The sequence below is a fragment of the Gossypium hirsutum genome, chromosome A03 (assembly GCF_007990345.1).
Source record: "Gossypium hirsutum isolate 1008001.06 chromosome A03, Gossypium_hirsutum_v2.1, whole genome shotgun sequence".
Classification (NCBI taxonomy): domain Eukaryota; kingdom Viridiplantae; phylum Streptophyta; class Magnoliopsida; order Malvales; family Malvaceae; genus Gossypium; species Gossypium hirsutum.
The window spans coordinates 89,881,984-89,903,345 of record NC_053426.1 but is presented as its reverse complement, the minus strand read 5'-3'; the positions used below and the strand labels follow the sequence as shown (position 1 = coordinate 89,903,345).

The window sequence follows — 21,362 nt, the reverse complement described above, 5'->3', positions numbered from 1 at the left end:
CGTTCCTTTAATTTAGAAAAATAGATCGAATATGTACTTTTGTTGCGTGGCAGCTTACACTCGACAAATTTTAAAAATTAACTATTAGGCCAATGGTTAGAAAATTAAAAAGAAAAAAATACCTAAGGGCTAAATTTCCCTAACCCTATATAAACCCTTCCCCTTGTCATTTTCTTCATTCTATTTCTAAATAATTTTTTTTATTCTAATCTCTCTCTTTTTCTTCTTAATTTTTTCTCTCTCAATTTTCTACTTTAATAGTTAGTATCTTTTTTTTATTCAATTTTCATCATCTTAAAGATTTCATGTAAAATAAAATATTTTATTTTATTTTTAAATAGGTTTAACAGCATTTTTATGTTAAATAAATTGTTATTTAGTGGTAATTTAATAATATTATAAGGTTTTAATTTATTTCATTATTTAAATTAATTAATCTTATTTTATTTGATAAAGTTACATATTTTAAAAATGCCAACACCACTAATTTGTTTGAATCACAAACACATATCTGGCATCTAATCACAAATAGTAAGAAAATATCATTATTAAGTTGTTAATATTATTATATTTTTTAAAATTTTTATGTTTATATCCTTATTAAGTTGTTTATAATTTTTTTTTAATTTTTATGTTTATATAACTAGGACAAAGATTGAATTATTGAAACGTATATATACAATTTAAGTGCGAGGGCACCACGTGTTATTGAACCATACTTGGAAGAGGCAGGATTCTTATACGTGTCTCGTATGCTCGACGGAACTAAATTGGAGCCCACATTTATCAATGTTTTGCTGGAGAGATGGAGACTTGAAACACACACACTCCATCTTCCGTGCAGTGAATATACGATTATACTTGAGTATGTGACATTACAACTCAGTCTACAGGTTGATAGGGCAGTCATTACAAGGGTAGTGCACATTAAAGATTGGAGGCTAATTTGCAACCACCTATTAGGTAAGGTTCCAGATAAGTTTAGTGGTAACTGAATAGATATGAAATGGTTAGGAGATAATTTCTCACATCTTGATAACTCTTCTAGTGTAGTTGAAGGATAACAATTTGCTCGAGCATCCATATTGAGGTTAATCAGGGGTCTTTTAATGTTAAATAAATCTAGAAATCTGGTACATTTACGGTGACTTTTATAATTAATCAATCTAAAAGAAACCACGCGACTCAATTGCAGATCAATTGTCTTGGCTACATTGAACAGAGAGATGTGTCGGGCAACTAAAGCAGAGAAAATTAAAATAAGTGGATGTGTACTCCTTCATCAATCATGGGCATGGTATTGCTTATCATTTTTAGGTCCCAAAGTAAACTTCCCTTATCAATTCTCACTTATAATAAGGTAAGATTCATTTAATAATATAGATATCATCTTATTTTTTTCCATTATTATATTTTTGAAATAACATATTGCTTGAATAGGTGGAACAATGACGTAAGTCATGTGGTAATACTGAATGAGCTTAAAGATATTCGGTTTGTTAGATCAACTATCAGAAGCTGAGGTTAGTTTTTGAAAATTTCAATTACATAATAATTACATAAGGATTTTAAATATATTATTAGGTACATAATGAAATTTATAATTTCGTACTACAGTTTGAATAGATGCCATATTCTGATCCGAGAACTAAAAATACATCTTTTCTGAATTTTTGATGAATCATAATATCCAGCACATCAAAAGGCAATTGATAGTTTTTGCAACAGTTGAGATGTATGAATTTGGTCAAGTAATGCACTAGTTTAGCTTTGTGCAAAATATTTCGCCCTCACCTCAGAATCTTGATGAACTTCACAAGATTGACTTACGAAGGAGAACCGATAAAAATTGACTTGAATTCTATGCCAAGTATATCAACTTGTGGGAAACATAAGTATGATTTTATATCTATACGCTGACCACCTCCAAACGTACCAACGTCTAGTGTAAGAATCCTATACAAAAGATATGAAATAAGCAGTGTCTACAAATATACTGGTTAGGTTGTAATATAATTACAATGAAGTAGGTTGTAGTATAAAATTGTAGTGCCACTAAAGTGTGTGTTTTTGGGTTTCAATCTACCTAAGGCTTAGAACAAGTCGCAAGAGACAATATGCATATTTTGGCAACATTTTGAAGAAAATTACCAATAATTAAGGTATTAAACCACCATGTGAGTGCTTTCAATTGCAAGAAAAAACCATTTTTTCTTTAATTTCTCAGAATTCACCTAATACTTGAACAGTGGATTGCAATGCTCATTAATTAGGTAGCTCTGTGCTCAATTTAGGAGCTTTATAATGGCAGCCTTGCAGACTTTATTCTTTTTTTATTGAGATAGATTTTTATAAAAGAAAACAAATCTTAGAAAAGTAGGGTCTTGGGTTATCATTAAATGCAGTAAAGATGAAGGGTAGCAATCTTGTCTTTAGTGTTCTTGGACTTCAAGAAGTCTTTGTGAATATGCCCTTTTTGCTACTGTATTAACTTTTATGATGGGATATCCAGCCATTTTAAAACTTAAAATCCTAGGAAATGTGAGGTAGGCTTAATGGGATGGGAGATAACTCTACCTCCCATTGTAAATCTTAAAAATCTCTTATAAAAAAAGGCAAAATTATGTTAATATGGGGAGAAAATTTCTTGTTGTACCCAGGCTTATAACATGATGCATCATGATAATCTCATTAAGTTGTAGATGCTATGTAAAATTGAGAAAGTTCATCCTATTAATGATGTTTTTTTTGGGGAGGGGCTTGTAGTTGATGTTGTTGGATATGAAGATAAAGAGGTTGAAAACTTGAGAGCCAAGTTATCCGTTTTCTTGTTGCAAGAGACTACTATTAGAGCAGGTCTCCCTATCCAGCTTGCAGTCGTTTCTGCTTTGCTTGGACTTATATCCCTTGATTTTAAGAAAGCTAGTCCGGAGAATGTTAACCTTCTAGGCATGTCAGGTCAATGTATGCCTACAAATCTTTAAAGAAACTGGTTTCTTCAGTTGACTGAAGAGAAGTGATCAATGTCAATTAGGCTATTTTTCCAGGTTGTTGACTGAGATAGTTGTGGTTGCCGGGGAAAGTTTCAAATTAGGATACACGTAAGAAATTTTGGTAAAATTATAGTATTTGAGAAATCAAAGTAGTTGTAGGGCTTTGTTGCACAAGTGCATCTTGTATATATGATTTTGATATGGTTGAAAATAAAGGGAATTAGGGGTTTGTGGAACTTGATTGTGGGTTTTGCTACTATTGATGGGGTTGCTCTGTTGGATAAAAGGGAGGAGTTGGCCATATCTCCTACCCAAGTTTTAACTTATCTTGTTTATGGCCCTCTGATAATTGAGAATTTATTAATCAATCTTCAAATGACAATTTTGGAGTCTTATTATTATTTGGAATTCGTGTTCTATAACTATTGAGTTCAACTTAGAAAGTATTTGATAAAAGATGAAAATAAATAGGCCTTCTAGATTCACCTTAGTTGTTTTCAATTTATGAATGTTAATATTTTAACTTAATATTTGGATACTATTATATATTTGTATTTATTTATAAATAAATCATTGAAATATATGCAAAAATAATGAAAAATATAAATTTAATAGATATAAAACAAACTCAATTAAATAATGAAAATACAAGAAATTCTCAAATGTATATTTGTTTCTTTTTAAAACAGCTTTTATGAAAAATTTTCATGAAATCTGCCAAACAACAAAAATATTTTACACGGATTCATTCAAACACTAGAAAATATTAGCTTTTCTAGAAAAATAACTCATTTTCCAAAAATCATTTTCCGAAAACCATTTTACATGCAAACAAACGGAACCTAAAATAAAAAATCGTATCTATAATTTAAAATTTTCCTAATTATAAATAATAAATATATAAATTAAAATCAATCTAGTGATGTTGCCTCCCTGACAATGACGCCAACAATTTGACTGCCTCTAAACGTACCAACGTCCAGAGTAAAAATCCTAAACAAAATATATGAAACAAGCAATGTCCACTAGTATACAGGTTAAGTTGTAATATAGTTACAACAAAATAGGTAAATACCCCGAGATCGTACCCAATAGAGGCTTGCACTAAATTAATTCTAACCTAAGTACAAATAGATCTAATTAATAATTTAAATGAATTATACTACGATAAAACATAAAAGAAAATATTTTTAGATTTTTATAAATAATGAAATAGAAATAACAAAAACCAAAATATAAAGAACTTCGGAAAACTTAATTTATAGACTTTAACAAATTCTAGGTATGGGTGATTAGCTTGCTATGATGGTTATAAGTAATTCTTATTTTGGGTTTCTACTCTATCATCTATTCCTTACCCTAGCAAGATCTCTCAATCTTTTACTAAACTAATAAGTCAGCAAGAACTACTTTTCTCTTGACCTCATAGTTCAGACCGATTTGAGGCTAAGGTGTTCACGGAGAGGCCATATCAAATTTGGGTTAATTCTATCATAAATGACTTCCTAGGGTCATCAAGCCTAGGGTTTAAGTTTTTCGTCTCCCAAACAATTGATCTACTAAGAAAATCTTACATAAGAATCAATTAGTCACACATTCGTTCGCTAATCCCCCATAAGAGGATTAGTTCCTCATAAATCTCATAAATATAATAAACTTCGATATAAAGATAAACATAAACAACAAACCAAGAATAAAGTTTAGAGAATCTTGTTTGTATTTGATAGATGAAGCGTAGAAAATCCACTAGCGTTTGATCGCATTTACAAACCATATTCTCTTAAGAACACAAAGAGAAAAGGGCTAAAAAAATAAACCTAAGCCTAAAACTAAGAACTAAAATTATAAAGAAAAAATTAAAGTTTAAAAAAGTTGTCTATAACAAGTGCTAAATAAGCCTATTTATAGAGTTAGGGTTTCCGTCATCCTCAACCCTAGGTCAGCTAACGCTGTCGTGTTAAATATTTGATTGTGTAGTCCAAAATGCCCCTAGCTTGTCAATATCTCTAGTACAATACCGATGTCGCGACATCATAGTGCTTGGGTCACGACATCGAAGGCAATATGCTCATGTTCAAGGGTTCTTCAGGGGTGTGTCGCAATATCCCATGGCTGTGTCATGACACTGAAGGCAATCTCGATATTCTTGTATTCTGCTCCCTATGTTGCGAAATCAAACTTCCCATGTTGTAACAAAATGACCAATATTGAGATTATACATTCTCTGACGGTCTGCTGCACACTTACTATGTATATTAGCTCACCTTTAGGCCTCATTCAACCCCTAAGGTCAATAAAAGACTGATAATACACTTTTTTATTGCATAAACTATGAAAACTTAATTAAAACATAATGAAAATGCTTGTATTCAAGGTCCTCAAGTGCGAAAACTAGTTTAATCTATTACATTAAATTACCAAAAAATCATACGCAAACAAATTGTTAGATTAAATTTGGAAATGTCTTCAAATTTGATGACATGGTTTACCATTAATAGTAAGTCATTTCTATTGTTGGGACAGGAAATGAGTAGACAAATTCATCGTAGAAGGCCAACACAGCTCCATACGATGTTGCAATGGGGAGTACAGTCACCAACTTTATCATCATTAGCTCCAAACCGAATCTTATACCAATGGGTGTACCTTTCGATCAGTATGTTTCATATTTTTCAAGTACATTTACCAACAACCTTATTTTTTTCACACAAGCACCAAATTATACACCATCATCGATATTTGCTTCGTCATCCATTCCACTATTATACTATGCACCAACATGATTTGCCAGAAATTGTAGTGGTAGTTTAGGTACTTTCGACACTTAATGAGCTTATTTTCTAAGCATTTTAGCATATTTTATTGTATTTTTGTATTTCTTAACTTAAATTCATTTTATTGTAAAATAAGCATTTTACGTAGTTTTTACTATTTTGACAACCTGTTAGGCCAACTTGGGCCTCGGGAATGGCTAATAGGTTATTTGAGATATAATATATCAATTCAGGTGAAAAAATGCAAGGAACGATGGTCATATCATGACAAAGGGAGGTCTATGTCGTAACATAGAACTTCAGAGTGTTTAGGGCTGAAACAAGGTTCACGTTGTGACGAGAATGAACCGATGTTATGACAATGTGACATCATCCTGACAATATGCTGACATCAACGGTCGCTTGAACAAAATTTGAGAATACAGTTTATTTATTACGACTTTATTAGTATCAAGGGTATTTACCTTAATATTTGTCTATATAAACACTTTTATAATTCCATTAAGAGGTTAGACTTGATTGGACGCTAAACCTAGTTAGACAAACATTTTTATTTTACTTTAGCTTATTTTTATGTTCGCTTAGATGAAACTTTTCTATTCTGATGTGAAGACATTCGCGAGCGGAGATTGCTCCAGAACTGCGCTTCAATGGTTTATCAATGAGCAATTTCCTTATCTCTTTCTTTTATTCATTTATTTATATTTCGTTAGCCTGATAAACTAATGTTTGTATGAATATTGAGACAAAATCATATGTTTTTTTTACATCTAACATGTTTCGGCTATAGAACTGTTTAATTTATTAAGTAGTTTAACGAGTGGATGTGTGCATAGTTAATGGATTAATGAGGGTTACTCATACGAATTAGTTGGTGTAATTTCATGTGTGATTAAACCCTAGGATTGAAAACATTAGGAAGTAATATAGGTAAACGGATCGAGAGACAAGATTACCAAGTAAATTATGGATTTATCCCAGTCAAGAAAGTGAGGCCGAGAGGTAAGGGTGCATTGGTCGATTAGTTAGGCAGTAGAGGTTGAAAGGTATTACTGTCTAGTTAATAATTAATTCATCATTAAAACCCGAGTTCTCCTTCTAATTACAACTATTGAAGCAAGTTAATCTTGTATCTGTTAATCAAACATAGGCTAAAGCTCGCACAATTAACACTAGGAATAGGAAATTCTATTAGGTTAATTTAGGACAATTAATTTAATTAGTTTAATTAATCTTTCAATTTGTATTTACACAACTAACTTGTAAATCGACTAGATTAGTAATTATTTTCTGTAATTAATTTAATAATAAACTTCTCCAATCTGCAATCCCTTAGGTATGATCCTTGGAATACTTCTCGGTATTCTGCTGTAACAAGAATCTTTATTACAATTTGACATGTTTGTTTGTCGACGACACACTTAATTTATATTTATTTATTTGCACTATTTAACTCTAAATGTTCACACGTTTGGAGGTGGTCAAGTTGTTGGCCCTGTTTCTGAGAATTGCAACAGTGAAAAATTGTTATTAGATTGATTGACTTGTAAAATAATATTAATCGAAAGACAAATGAGTTAGATAGTGTACTATAATTTTTATTTATTCTTATCTTTCATTATTTTTGGTTTTTTTTATTTTATTTACCTTGTTGACCAATTAAATTTAAGTATGGGTGAATTCCAAAATGATTTCAGGTGGTACGACGAATGGTACATTAACGAAGGCGATTGTCATAAACCATGTCTAGAGGGACGTATTTGACAGGATGCTGCAAAAGTGCGGTTGGTGCCGCATCCAGAGAGATGCATTTTTAAGTATCAAAGGAATGGTAATATTCAGTTGAGAAAGGGTTGTACCATTAAGGATTCCTTAAGATTGTAACCTAATGATTATATGTGGTGGCATTGAGTCCAAGTGTTCGATGGAGGAATGGGCATAAACAAGACTACACTAACGATTGAGATGAGACCAAGTTCAAGTCTATGCCTGATGTGCATTGACTGGATCATAACCTTAGGCCTTGAAGGGCCAAGATGGACTTGAGACTAAAATGTTAACTCGACACATCAAGGTTATTAAAAGTGTGGCTTCATGTCAATGAAGGCATTGACATAGTAAGTGGGGAAAAGTGTCAAGGTTCGCAAGTTACTATACTATCAAGGTTAAACTTTCCCCAAATGGTTTTGAGTGAAATTAAAGTACAATAACTTAAAATTTGGAATTTGTCAAATACCATGCAGTTCTAGAAAGATATTGTGATACAAATTGGGTAACTGATAAAGTTAGCTTTGTAAGTATGTATGTCTTTATTTTGGATGGAGCAATTATTTCTTGAAAGTCTATTTAACAGACATGTATTACTTGCTCCACGATGGAATTAGAGTTTATAACTCTTGACTTAGCCAGGGAAAAGGCCAAGTGGCTTTGGAATTTGCTTGCAAAGATTCTTTTATGGGGGAAACCTATACCTCCTGTATTATTTTTACGTGATTCACAAGCCGCCATTTGTGTTGCTCAAAACCATAATTACAATGGCAAAAAAAGGCATATACGAATAATATATAAATATCTAAGACATTTAATAAAGAATGGAGTACTCGCCACGGAGTACGTAAAATCTGAGAGAAACCTAGCTGATCCACTAAGTTAAGGATTATATAGGAAAATGACTCTTGATTCGTTGAGGGGGATGGGTCTTAAGCCCACTGGTTGAGGAATTCATGGTGGATACCCAACTTAGTCTTCTAAGTTCAATGTGGTTAAATGAAACCATGGAAAGACTTATAGTGTACATTTTTACCTATACTTATGGCACAATGTACATGCATAAGGATGAGCTTTTTGCTCTTAATGAGTTCATAGCCCAGAGTTTGGGTGGTCCTAGTGAGACGAACTTGATGAATTCACCGACGTGTGAGGTTGAGTTTTTTTATTCTTAATGAATTCATATCCAAGAGTTTGGTGGTTCTATTGAGATGGACTTGATGAATTCACTGAATTTTAAAACTTAGAGGTTGAACTTATTAAATGCTTTTAATGATTTCATAGCCTTGGTCCAGGTGGTTTATATTGAGATAGACTTGATGAAATCACCTACGTAAGTGTGAAGGATTAGCCACCTTCTATGAAAGATGTTGGGCTTTTTGTTTTAGAACACTTACCAGTATCCCAAGGTATATTGGTTAAATTATTGATCTATCGCGAAACTCAATTGGACCTGAGATTAATCGTGTGTTATGAGTTAACTCCTATTTAACTTGTCCAAGATTTATTTCACTTGTTAAAGAGAAGAATCCACAAGATATTGGTGTTTAAGCGGTTAATTTCGCTATTTCTCTTCTCATGTTTACAAAAATTTTCAATTCTTTTGCGTTAGTGGAGGAATGTTGGTAATGCAAGATCAAAAATATTTTTTCAAAATATTTTCTGTTGTAGAATATTTTTCGATTGAGGAAAATCCTCTGGCTGTTGCAAAATATTTTCTGTTGAAAAAAATCCTCTACTATTTTTTGAAACTGACATTGTTGTTTTACCATTTTGCCTATTCTGAAAACAATATAAATAGTAGACTATTCTACTCATTTTACACAACATAGAAAAACAAGAAAACTCAATTCTCTCTTTTCTCTCTGGTTCTTGCTCTCTAAAAATTTTGATGTTTTACTAAATTACATTAGTGTGATATTCTGCCTAGGAGATTGAGTTTTAAGTGGAACCGTCTGAGACCTCTCTAATCTCTCTTGGGAATTCAACCTGGTGTGATTTACCCGAGTTTCTTTCGGTTTATTTCCCAACTTTTATGAGAAGAACAATCCTTTTGAGTTCCATCTTCCTCATTCAAGTGTATGAATTTGGAAGTATTGTGCTAACCTTGGGGGTTGACGTCCATTTCCGATTACACTGATCAAGGGGGAATCGCTTCTGAGGGAGTGGTTCTTCCACGATATAGTGGGTGCTTTATGTATTTACACTTAGTTTCGTTTCCTGTTGATGTTATTGGTTTTGTTTGCAATAGTATATTTGCAACACTCCATACTCAAAATTGACCTAATCCCCTAAATTTTAGGAAAAAAAACGACATATTTCTCTAATTATTTATAAAATCGAAACTTATACCTGATTTCCCTTATAAATAATCAATTTATTACATGTGGGAAAAGCGACTTAACAATAAGGTAATCATCAATTTGATTGCTTAAATTCAAAGAACGGTAAAGGGGGTTAAATTTGGTACCTAACCTAACGAATTATTCTTGACATCATAGTTTTTTTTCTTCCAAATATTAAAAAAAAGTACACACAGGTTTAGGTTAGGGTGGAAAAATAATCAAGGATAATTATATTTTAATATATCAGGACAATAACATGTATATTTTAAAAATATATTATAAGACTATTCCAACTCACTTTTGATGGAAAAAATAATTATCGTTAATTAAAATTGTGGATTAAAAAGTTATTATATAAAATGGGGGAAGAGAATGATAACATGTTATTGGGTTTTTAAAATTATTAATAAGTGAAGCTGACTTGTCATCACTCATCACGATCCCTATCCCTATCCCTATCCCTATCCCACATCAAAGGTAAGTTCTTTAAAAAAAGAAAGAAAGTAATTCTTCAATTTACAAAAGGCTTCTGATTTATATAATTTGGCGAAATAAATAAAATTTTGGATACTTAAATAGGGTTTCCTTGAAATTGTGAAGAAATTATAGGGATCCTTTGCTGGAAGTCTGGCACCCTCCCCTGCCCACTTATTAAATCTATTTATATAGGTTTAGGGTTATTATCTAACTTAATACCTTAATTCATTTATTATTATTATCTAAATTTAATTTTGAAAATATTTCAAGGACACTCCCTGTTTGATATTAAAGTTGAAGCCAAAGTGTTAGGTATAAGAATAGGAGGATTTGATTGATGTTCAATGTTAGGTACGTGTTTGGTTGTCTCAGGAATCTTTTTTAACTAATGCATACACTTAATCCTACCTTTCATGGGCTTCAATGCTTTGTATAATATTCGCATCTTTCTCGTTACTACAATAATGAATTAGGCAGTGAAAAGGGTGAAATTAATAGAATGAGGGATATAATAGTTTCTAAATAAAGATGTCAAAACCAAGTGCATTAAAAATAAAAACCAATACTCCCACCGACGCAATGAAACAAACAAACGTCTCTTTTGCCTCTCCCAATTACGAAATTAAATATCAACAAACCATATGATAATAAGATTGAGTAGACATACTTGGATGCTTCAATATGTACCAATCTTTTCTTTTTCTTTTTTTTTTTTTTAACTTTCACACTTTCAATTTTTTCTTCATTTAGATGCTCAAAATCATTGCCTCCACTATTATTTTTTGGTATAATTATAATTTTAACTCCTTATACTTAAAATTCTTTTTATCATTTTCATTTTTTGGATTATTTTGATTCCAAATTATCTTTTAAGAAAAAATATTAATATGGACAATTTTTTTATAAAAAATTTATGAATTTTTAAAAAATTATATGTATTGTTTTTCTAACTTTTATGAAATATACGTAGTCTAATCTACTACATCAACACTAATAAATTTTAATAATCAAAGTTTTAACTACGAACTAAACAATATATGATCTATCTTTTCATGACTTTAGCTATGAAAGCTTGAACATGGGTAGGTATGATGGAATTTTTTTTCTCGGGTCATCATTAAGTGGTTAAAGGGAAAAAAATATATACAAGTAATAAACTCTTGAATTAAATACAATTTTGGTGAATGCATAGTGCAATTAAAAATAAGAAATGAGGGATATTTAAAATAAAATTTATTGAATGAAGAAAATGCGTAGAGATACATCATTCTCATATACATTATTTTTGGGAATTCTCACATATTATCAGCTAATCCTGTGTGTGTAGTAGTTTAGTCCACCCATCAAAAGCCCCACCTTTCCCGAGCTCTTCAAAAAAAAAAAACAAAAGTACACTACGCTTTTGAATATTCCGCAAAATAAACACAAATTCCAATACTGCAGCATGCAAAATTCTACCTTAAAATATGTTAAATTGCATCCAATTCCGACCCTCCAATCAATAAAATCGTTTTAGAATATTCAGAGGAACTGAAAGTTCATCCTGCTTTTCTTTATATTTTTGTTGCTACCCCCTGCATTTAATCAAACTCTCATTTCCACTGCTCATTCTTGACATTTAGAAAGAAAACTAAAACAAATGAAAATAATTTTTAGTTTTGTTATGATGAATTAATTACTACTCTTGAAACCAGAAAATTCCATCTCTCCCATCCCATGTGCAATCTTTAACAACCATTTCTAAATAAGTCATGGCTTATGGTCAAGTCTTTGATTGCCTAGTTTCAAAGTGCATGGGGTCCCCCCCGGCGGCCCCGCTTGTGTTTGAGCAGTAAATGTAGGCTCTGTTTAATCAACTTTTAACACAAAGGAAAGGAAGTAGCTAATACTTGCTTTTCGATCCTTTAATTCCTTTATTGGCTCTTTATATCCCAACTTCGAAAAACCCCATTCAACAAGGGAGTGTAATTTTCATCCCACATAACATCACTCTTCTCCCACCCACCCAACCACTTTCCTTTCTATCCCACCATTTTCCCTTTTTTTTTGTTTTCTAAAACATGGCCAACACACTACTTCACAAACCTCTCATTACCTTCTTCTTCTTTTTCTTCTTCAGCTTATTTATTCAAACCAAGCAAGATAACCCATGTCCGTATCCATGTTACCCACCACCAACAGGAACCGGCGGCGGCGGCGGCGGCACAGTGACACAAACACCTCCAGCTAGTTACTCACCACCCTCCCAAACAGGAGTATATCCTCCACCTACAGGGAACTTACCATATTACTATCCACCACCACCTTATGGTGGAGGTAATTCTTTATATGGTCAGCCCCCTCCTGACCCTATCTTGCCTTATTTCCCATACTACTATAGAAAACCTCCACACCAAACAGATGATCAGTCAGCAGCAGCAACAGTTGGTCCTGGAAGGTCAATACTCATCACCACTGCTACCACAAATCTTGTTGTATTTATTATTCTAGTTATTTCTAGTTTAGGGAATTTCTAGCTAGTGAAAGGAGAAAAAAGGAAGATTTTGTGTAAAAGTAATTATGATTAAGCCATGTTTAAAGAGAGTAATCAGAAGAAGAAAGGTGAGATTTGGATGTGTTTTTAGTTGCAGAAAGAAATGGTGAAGTAAAAGACAAAGGAATCAAAGGGGTGGTGGAGGTGGTTCACGCACTTTGTTTAAATCTTTTGTTTGGTAATGGATGAGATGATTGTTGAGTATTTGTTAATATTTGTTTTCCTCTTTTTTTAAATTGTTTCAAATTACAATTTTGCTTACCTACTTGATTGCATCACCTACAATGGAGATTTTCTATAATAAAACGATTTTCTCAAAGCTAAAAAAAGGGAATGCCTTTCAAAGCTTGATTCCAGGTTTTCTATTTATCTGCATAAAAGTGGAAGTCACTTGGCTTCAAATCTAATCTTTGTAGCGACTATATGTTGGTCGGTAAGAAGGGAGACAAATAACTTTTCAACAACAATAACAAAGCTACCATTATTGACTAGCATTCCAGCTAGCTATATTTGTTACATTACACGCCGTTTAACTTGAGTTGTTTTGAGTCAGGAGTAGACTACTATCAACAATCTATTAATTGGCCTTGCCATTTCGCTATTTCCGTCTGGTATTCTATGTAAAACCTAACACCATCCGCATTCCTGGTAAGGCGCAACACATGACTTGATAATTCCAAGATTCCTGCGTTGGCTGCCCTGCCTAAAATGAAATGAACAACCATGGCTGATTGTTTCAGGAAGCCACTACTGTCAAACGACCTATACTAGAACCACTGGCATTAGCAACAAGTCCAGCACTTTTCATGTTATTCTTCCTCATTCTCTCAGCTCCCACTTTTGGCATCCCACCATTCTTACGATCTTTTATGACCTTATCCTTCTCTGATGTTCCATGTTTTGGCAAATTACTGCGCTCTTTCCCTCTCTATTTCTTCAAAAGGACGATGTTTTGTGTTAGAGATGCAGAGAAGCCGGTACTACCAGTTGGTGGAGTGGAGGATATGATGCCAGACTGAGATGATGACTCAACTCTACAAAAATTCAACTCACCTACAGGCCCACCAGTAGAAAAGACCTCTTTATTAGCTTGCTTGGAGAGTGGTGGTGATCTTACGGTAGCTCCTACTCCTGGACTTGCTGCTTTTGGTAGTACTTTAGCTGGTTTTATGGTAGATGATGCAGCCTGATAACGAAACAGAAGAAAGCTAGTGTTAAATCTATTGACAAATGGAACAGAGATATGAAATATAAGGGATTCAGATTATAATAGGTCCAACAATAAGGTCTACATTTCCAACTTCCTATCAAAGCGACAGTCAATATGAAGTATCATTTTGAAAGGAAAAATTCATTTATAAACTAAACCATGTAGAATGTCATTGCAGTGTTTCCTATGCTTAGATATTAAGATCATTTAGAATATGATGCCCAAAATAAGTATCACATATTTTCCATCATACGTGGAGCAATACAAAGCTCTACCAGGATTCAGTAATTATACATAGTCCATGGTTACAAACTCCAAAAACATCAACCTTGTACTTCTTGAGTCATCAACCAACATGCATATTATTTTCCCTTCTTCAACAGCTTCTTTTGGATAAGGTAATTCGTTTCAGATTCTCACATCCAATATAAGAGCTGTCTTGAGAACAATGAAGTCTACTAAAACCAACATGAAGAAACAAGAAGAAAAAACTTCTGCAACCAAAACAACAAATATCCAAAAGCCAATAACAAATGGGCAAAGAACAAAATATAAACATTCTTTCTTTTACTACTATTGCTTCATATAGCATTAAATAGATCGTTCCACATGCAACGTCAAAACATTAAATGCGTTTTGAGAAAATTAAATACGAAATGAAGAAGAATCTGTGAGACACTGAAGCTATTATGCTAGATTATGATTATATAAACCTCCAAAGTAGATACGCAGTCAAGAGTGCATGCTTTCTAGATGTACACTAATCACATCAAAAGACATGAGCTACATTATAAAATCAAAGCAATAGCTTAGCTTCTTGTGTACCTTGTTTCCATTGGACCTTGGTGCTGTAGCAACATGATAGAAAGAAGGCATGGGTTTTGCTTTGAAATTAAGGCTTTTCCGCAATTGTTTAATTTCTGCCTCTGTCTTCTCCTGCAGTAAGACCAAAGCACTTAATTTATTTATGAATTTAGCAACCTATTATTAGTCCAGAAATGTCAGAGCAGTCCTTCACTTCAAATACTGACAAGAAAGCACATAATGGAAACCCATTTCATTTTCATTTGAAATAGTAAATAATGAGTATTGCATGCTTCCCTTACTTGCTTTCTTGCTTGAATCTGATTCATCTCAACCTCTTTGGAATGCATTTTCTCTTCTACTTTCATGGAGAACTGAAAACGTTTTATGAGGAAAAAAAAAAAAAAGAAATTTAAGATACTAAACTGCATCCTTAAACTAAAAAATAAAAAAGGGAGGGTTTAAGATGACAGCATGTTTGCTTGCCCCTTTCTCCTTACAGCTCGTTCATCACTTTTGAATTGAAATGCTCCAGCACTTAACTTTACATCTGCCTTAGTTGAACTGATAGTCTGCTTAAGCCTACATAACAGAATATGCTACAATAAGGTTAAAAGTCAAAATTTTGATAACATAAAGCAGTGTCCATAATGTTGCTACAGACCTATTTGGTGTCTGGTGAGCAACAGGTTCAATCTTCTTAGATAAAGAAGGACGAGCTTCAATTACTCTCTTCGCCATTGCTCCTTTTTCGCTGTAAGAAGAATGAAATAACCTTTTGAACCACCCTCACAAATGAAACATGTATATTCTTAAAATACAAGAAATAGTAAGTACCTTCTATGCTCAGTGTTTAATTTTGCATTATCTCTTTCAGAATCCTGGACAAGAAAGACCAAGGAAATTCAGATGGCAGTATGAAGTCTAACAAGAATTCTTAACAAAGAATAAAAACTAGACAATACAAAGGTCGCCTTTTCTCATTAACTTTCAAGTCTAAGTCCAAAATTTTCACCTCTTTGTTTGGAGATCTGTGCATTAGACGTCTAGTTGGAGTGGCAGTTCGCAATGGTAAATTTTCTGCTTTTGTTCTCCTATTGATCTCTTTTTCCTTTCTTTCTAGAATCCTTGCAGCTACTTTTGAAGGATCAGAAGAAATATTTTTCCGGGAATGATCAGGACTTGGAGACTTCAACCTCGGTTTAGTTGCTTTTACAATAGCAGGCTTCAACTACAATTAAAAAATAAAAAGTATAAGCTACAAGGATGTAAACACAAGACAAAAAGAAATGCAGGCATCACATCAGAAAACAATGTGAGATCCAGTTTCTGGCTACTACAGTGAATGTTACTTTCCAGAAACCAACAAGAACTAGAATGAATATAAACCCATACCTTAGGAGAATGATTTTGCCGAATCTCTAACTTAGGAGGATCAACTTCTCCAGTGGTTCCACTACAGGGAGATGGATTCTTGGACTTAAATGATTCATCAATACTAACTGCATTGTCATCATGGTTTTCCTCTACTTTTTTATCTGGCTTATCGTTGCTAAAAAGTGGTGTATCGCATCCAATTTCACTTTCAGGAGACTCCTCAGGTTTAACATCTCTAGGGACTAAAACATGAGTTTCATAAGTATATAAACCTCCAGGATATTCTAGTCCACATTCAATCAATGCACCCTCAGTATGATATTTTGAATCTTCAAGACCATTGTCAAAGTGAGCACAAAGGCTACCTTCATTTGCATCACCAGACTGGTTCCCTTCATTTCCATTTCCACAACAAAAATCTTCCCTATAATCTGCATTATCCAAGCCATTCTCACCAAAATGATCGCAATGGCTATCTTTACTTAAACTATCAGATCCTTCTTCAGAATGCTTGTTCTCAGCAGCATGATTTTCAACCAATTGGTATTCTCTGTAACCCTCATTCTCCACGGCATCATTCTCACAGGTTTGATCTTCACCTCCAGTTTGGCCCTCAGATGAACCTTGGAGAAGAAGTGCCTTCTTCCTGAAGTGAGCTTCAAAGTAAGCTTTCTTCTCTATAACTGAACCTGGTTTCGAGAATTTCTCAACCTCTTCAAGATATCTATTGTGTGAGAAAGAGGATCTCCTTTCCCAAGCTAAGGGTTCATTTTCAAATCTGCCAAATGATATAGAACCAGAATGCAAAGATTCTGTCTGCCAAGATTGAAAAGAATGTGGAGTTAGAATAAATCAAATAGGTGGACAAGTTATCAGAGAATAAAGTAAATCGTATTTTATGAGCCAGTTCATGGATCAGAAACTCATAAAAATGGTTAGCAAGATCAAAATTCACCAGCACTTAAATACCCATTGGTAGAGGTACTTGAGATACCGTAAGCCTTTATAGCTAAAGACAATCTTCTGTAGATTTTCAGCTTTTCAAAAATAATATAGTAGACATTTCTAATGGCACAAAAGTGGTTCCATAGATAATTTGAAGTTTGAAAAAGAATAACTAACATATCTAATACTATAATTATAAGTTAATGTCAAAACTAATGGCTAACATACATACCATCTCCTAAGAACAATTCCATTTCTTTGTCTGAGATACATTATGTATGCTTTTGTGTATACATGACATTTTATTCAATAATATCATCAAAACTGAGATAGGAAACAGGGATCATGATCAAACTAGAACTAATCAAGATATGGACTAAGAGAAACTGAAACCTAAATAGCAAGTAAATGAACTTGAGTCATCCAAAAGGGGATATATATGTACAAACTATGAACATGAAGTAAGTTCGTTTTGCAAATGAAGTGAACCAACCACTACAAATTTTTTTTTCCTTGTTTTAAACTTCATCAATGAGATTAAAATTTCATTAGTTAAAAACAAATTGAGGTTCCACCATTTCTAAACATAAACCGGTTTCACAATATTCAGTAAGCACTACAACAATTACCCAGTTGACAAATATAATTCCATTGATGAAACACATAATAGAAATTCCAAACACCTAACCAAAAGGAAAGAAAGAGCAAGAAAATTTACCAGAAAACTAATGTTGAAAGGCTCTTGAAACTCTCCCGCCATTCGCAGCAGTTACCTCAAAATTCAAGAGTGAGTAAGCTACATCCTCAGCGTATCAAACGGATCAAGTCAATCAAATTAAAAACAAAACACATTTCTTCACAACTTCAACAGTAACACACGAATCTTAACTAAAAGTGCTTTGCGAGTAACACGCCAAAAACAGAAAAAGCCAAAGCTCCAAGGTTTTTTTTTTTTCTCGTTTCTTTTCAGATCTTTCTAAAAGAAGGAATAAATATTGTGAATTTGTTTGTGTATAGTGTTAAGAGTAGAAAGTTTGTGAACGTAATAATAATAAAAAAAACCTTTTATCATGTGGGGTTGGTTGTCCTTTTTGTCTTGTTCTCATCAGATCATCACCGCACTTATAATCGGACGGCTGTGATTATGGATCAGAGGAGGAAGAAGATCTAGAGAAAGCTCGCATTCGGATTGGGAACGACACCGTTTTCTGGTATGGTTGGTACTGCAAGTGTTGGGTAATGTCCCACGTTTGAGCTTCATTTATCTGTTGTTGACTTTCCCAGCATTGCTTTTACGACTTATGATCACTGTTGTACTCTTTTCCCATAAAAGGGTCTCTGAAGTCCGAGAATACTTAAAACATTTTTTTCTTAAGTTACTTAAAGCTTATTTTATTTTATAATTTTTAAGAGATTAATAAGATTAATCCACTGTTTATGTACAATTTTTCATGTAAAAAATAAATAATATTTTTTTTGAAATAATATAATCGAAATCAATTTATAGTGTTTTAAGTTTAATTTCCATTATACATTTATTAAAAAAATTCATCATCATGTGGCTATTTATTCAATATATGTTTTTTTTAAATTAGAATAAAATCATTTTAATCCATTTAATTGTAGTATAAATAATATATAAACTTGATGAGTAATTTTTTTGTTGTGTTTTATTAAAGGGGGACAATCAAATATTTATATACATGATTAGTGTTTATAAACACACGTGTACTATTCTAGGCTATTTGCTAGACTTCGTTGCCCCACATGCAAGCTTCTTAGATATATGTGAGCTGAGACAACGAGCTCCTTTTGCGAGCACCAAGTGACATGTGCAAACTAAGACAGCAAACTTCCCTTACAAACTTTCGAGACACGGGTGAGTGACCTAAATCTTATCTAGTTCTCGAGTTAATGATCATAAGAACATAACAAAACCTTTTAAAAATAAGATAATATATAGTTAAAAATTTTAATTAATATAAATGAGATTTATAATCATTTTAATATTCTCATTAAATCAAAGCTTTTTAATCTTTATATAGAAATATATATAACATAAAAATCAATTGATATTTTAATTAAAATTATAAAATTACATATTTAGTATTTAATGTGCCCTTTATTCAAATCAAATCACATCATAATAGTATAAATTATTTTATAAAAAAGAACGAAATTTTAATAATTACCAAATGAAATTGAAACTTGATTAATAAATCCAATTAATTCAATTAAAAATTTTGTAATAATAGAGATATATGGATTATTATCCTATCGGAAAATTGGGATCAATTAGATATTGTGGGTGATCTGCCTATCGGAAAAAATAACAATTGGAAGTTTATTTTTTAATCTAGTAGGGGTTGCAAGCTAAACTACTAATATAATTTGTTCTCTCTTCTGGATCCTTATATTTATTAATATTTGATTGAATAAATTTATTTTTATTATAGATTTAATGATATTTGTTGGAGATAAATCCAAATTAAGCAACGAATAAGAATGAATAAAGAAAATTGGATACAAATATTTATATGGAAAAACTCCTCTAACGAGGATAAAAAACCACGGGTAAAAAAAAACTTCACTAAAAGCTACAAATAACCGAAGAAGAGTACAAGATAGAAAAAATTTAAAACAAACCCTCGCATCCTAAAAAATACAAAGCTCTCTGGCTAAAAATAAATTTCCCCCTTAAACTCTCTTTTGTAGGTTGCTAAAAGCTTATTTATATGCTGAAATTCGTGGGCGTATCTGATTAAAATATCCCTAGAGTAATCAGAGTTTAAGTGGAAAAAGATATTAGAGTATAACTAGGAGAAGAAACGCAATTTATGTGGGAACACGTCACCATATCGCAACACCCCAACACTTCTTGTTGTGATGCTGTCCGTCTTCGTCACGTCGAGAATCGCCTCGTTGCGATGTCATCTCTGCTTCGCTGTTTCAAACATTTTCACATTGTCCCAACGCTCCTCGTCATGATGTCGGGTCTGTTTTGGACCTTCTTCGATTGCTCGTTGATTGTCTTTCTAAGTGCCTGCAAAGAGTTCGGTAAATGCAAAGACACCTCACAACATTAATTCTTCATGTAATGACATAAATTTTAATTATAATAAATTTACAAAATAAAATATAAAGAAAAGCTACTTTAGTTAGTACGATATTGATTTTTTTTAAAAAAATTAGATATCCTTTCTTATATAAAAGAATAGATATGTTTTCTTATAATACTTCGAGATTTTGCTGAGTGGAAAACATAAAAAAAAAACACTAGGAAAGAAGTAATCTAATTATGAAAGTAATGATTTTTTTTCTAATAAATGAATATTTAACAATAAAATATTTAAATACCATGTTAAATAGGAGTTTTATCTTTATTTTGTAAATTATTATAATTTTAATTTAGAACTTATGCCATTTTAATATATTTTTCCAAAGGTGGTTTAGCATATAGATTGTCCATTAACAAACTAAGATCTTTGTTAAAAAAAAGTAAAAATTATCTTAAAGTAAGATAATTTATGGAGTTCTCTCTTGGAAATGATGGCATAAAGGATCCAATGCTTAATCCCACGATGTAAGGGAGGGGTGGTTGGTAGGGCTACGAAAAAAGTCTAGTTATAGGAAGAGGATTCATCATATGAAGGTGGTACACCTATAGAAGTTGGTGGTGGTTAGGAGCTGATCTGAGCCGAGCTTGAATATTGCCAAGCTCGAGCTCAAGCTTGACTCGAAATTTAGATTTCAATACTCAGCTCGAGATGTAGTCGAGCTACTAGATTTCAAGCTCGATTAAGCTTTTTACCAATTTTTGTAATCAAGTTCAAACTTGAGCTCAATAGTTAAGCTTAGGGTTAGTAATACATTAATCACAATAATGTAATTTAATAATATAAAAATTCAAAAATTTTGATAAGGCTCACGAGTCGTTCAAGTCAAGTATTACTAAGCTCGAATTCAGCTCAATCGATAGCTCAAGCTGCTCAAGCTTAGCTTGACAATTATTGAATCAAATTCAAATTTTTTTCAAATTGAACTCGAGTAGCTTGCGAGTACCAGTGTCTCATTTACACCCTTAGTGGTGGTGGTGGTAGAGTCTTTTTCAAAGATATGTTGATGAATGGTGAGGAG

At 32.5% G+C, this 21,362-nt stretch overlaps 2 protein-coding genes across 4 annotated transcripts; one reads left to right on the top strand and one right to left on the bottom strand.

Moving 5' to 3' along the window:
- Window positions 1-12,107: 12,107 nt before the first annotated feature.
- On the top strand, window positions 12,108-12,872 carry LOC107887629 (leucine-rich repeat extensin-like protein 3). The gene is made up of 2 exons (XM_016811874.1): window positions 12,108-12,187; window positions 12,476-12,872. The coding sequence occupies exons 1-2, from the start codon at window positions 12,108-12,110 to the stop codon at window positions 12,870-12,872; spliced, it is 477 nt and encodes a 158-aa protein (XP_016667363.1).
- Window positions 12,873-13,343: 471 nt separating this feature from the next.
- Window positions 13,344-18,261, bottom strand: LOC107886357 (protein WVD2-like 7). Of its 3 annotated transcripts, XM_041097300.1 has the most exons (10): window positions 17,944-18,259; window positions 16,299-17,096; window positions 15,919-16,134; window positions 15,741-15,784; window positions 15,568-15,657; window positions 15,404-15,485; window positions 15,206-15,277; window positions 14,925-15,035; window positions 13,943-14,075; window positions 13,344-13,823 (listed from the first exon to the last, which is right to left on the bottom strand). In XM_041097300.1, the coding sequence occupies exons 1-10, from the start codon at window positions 17,983-17,985 to the stop codon at window positions 13,798-13,800; spliced, it is 1,614 nt and encodes a 537-aa protein (XP_040953234.1). In that variant the 5' UTR covers window positions 17,986-18,259; the 3' UTR covers window positions 13,344-13,797. The 3 variants fall into 3 exon arrangements, with proteins under 3 accessions (XP_040953234.1, XP_040953230.1, XP_040953238.1); XM_041097296.1 differs by having other exon boundaries at window positions 13,344-14,075; window positions 17,944-18,258; XM_041097304.1 differs by lacking the exons at window positions 13,344-13,823; window positions 13,943-14,075 and adding an exon at window positions 14,101-14,593 and having other exon boundaries at window positions 17,944-18,261.
- Window positions 18,262-21,362: the final 3,101 nt, after the last annotated feature.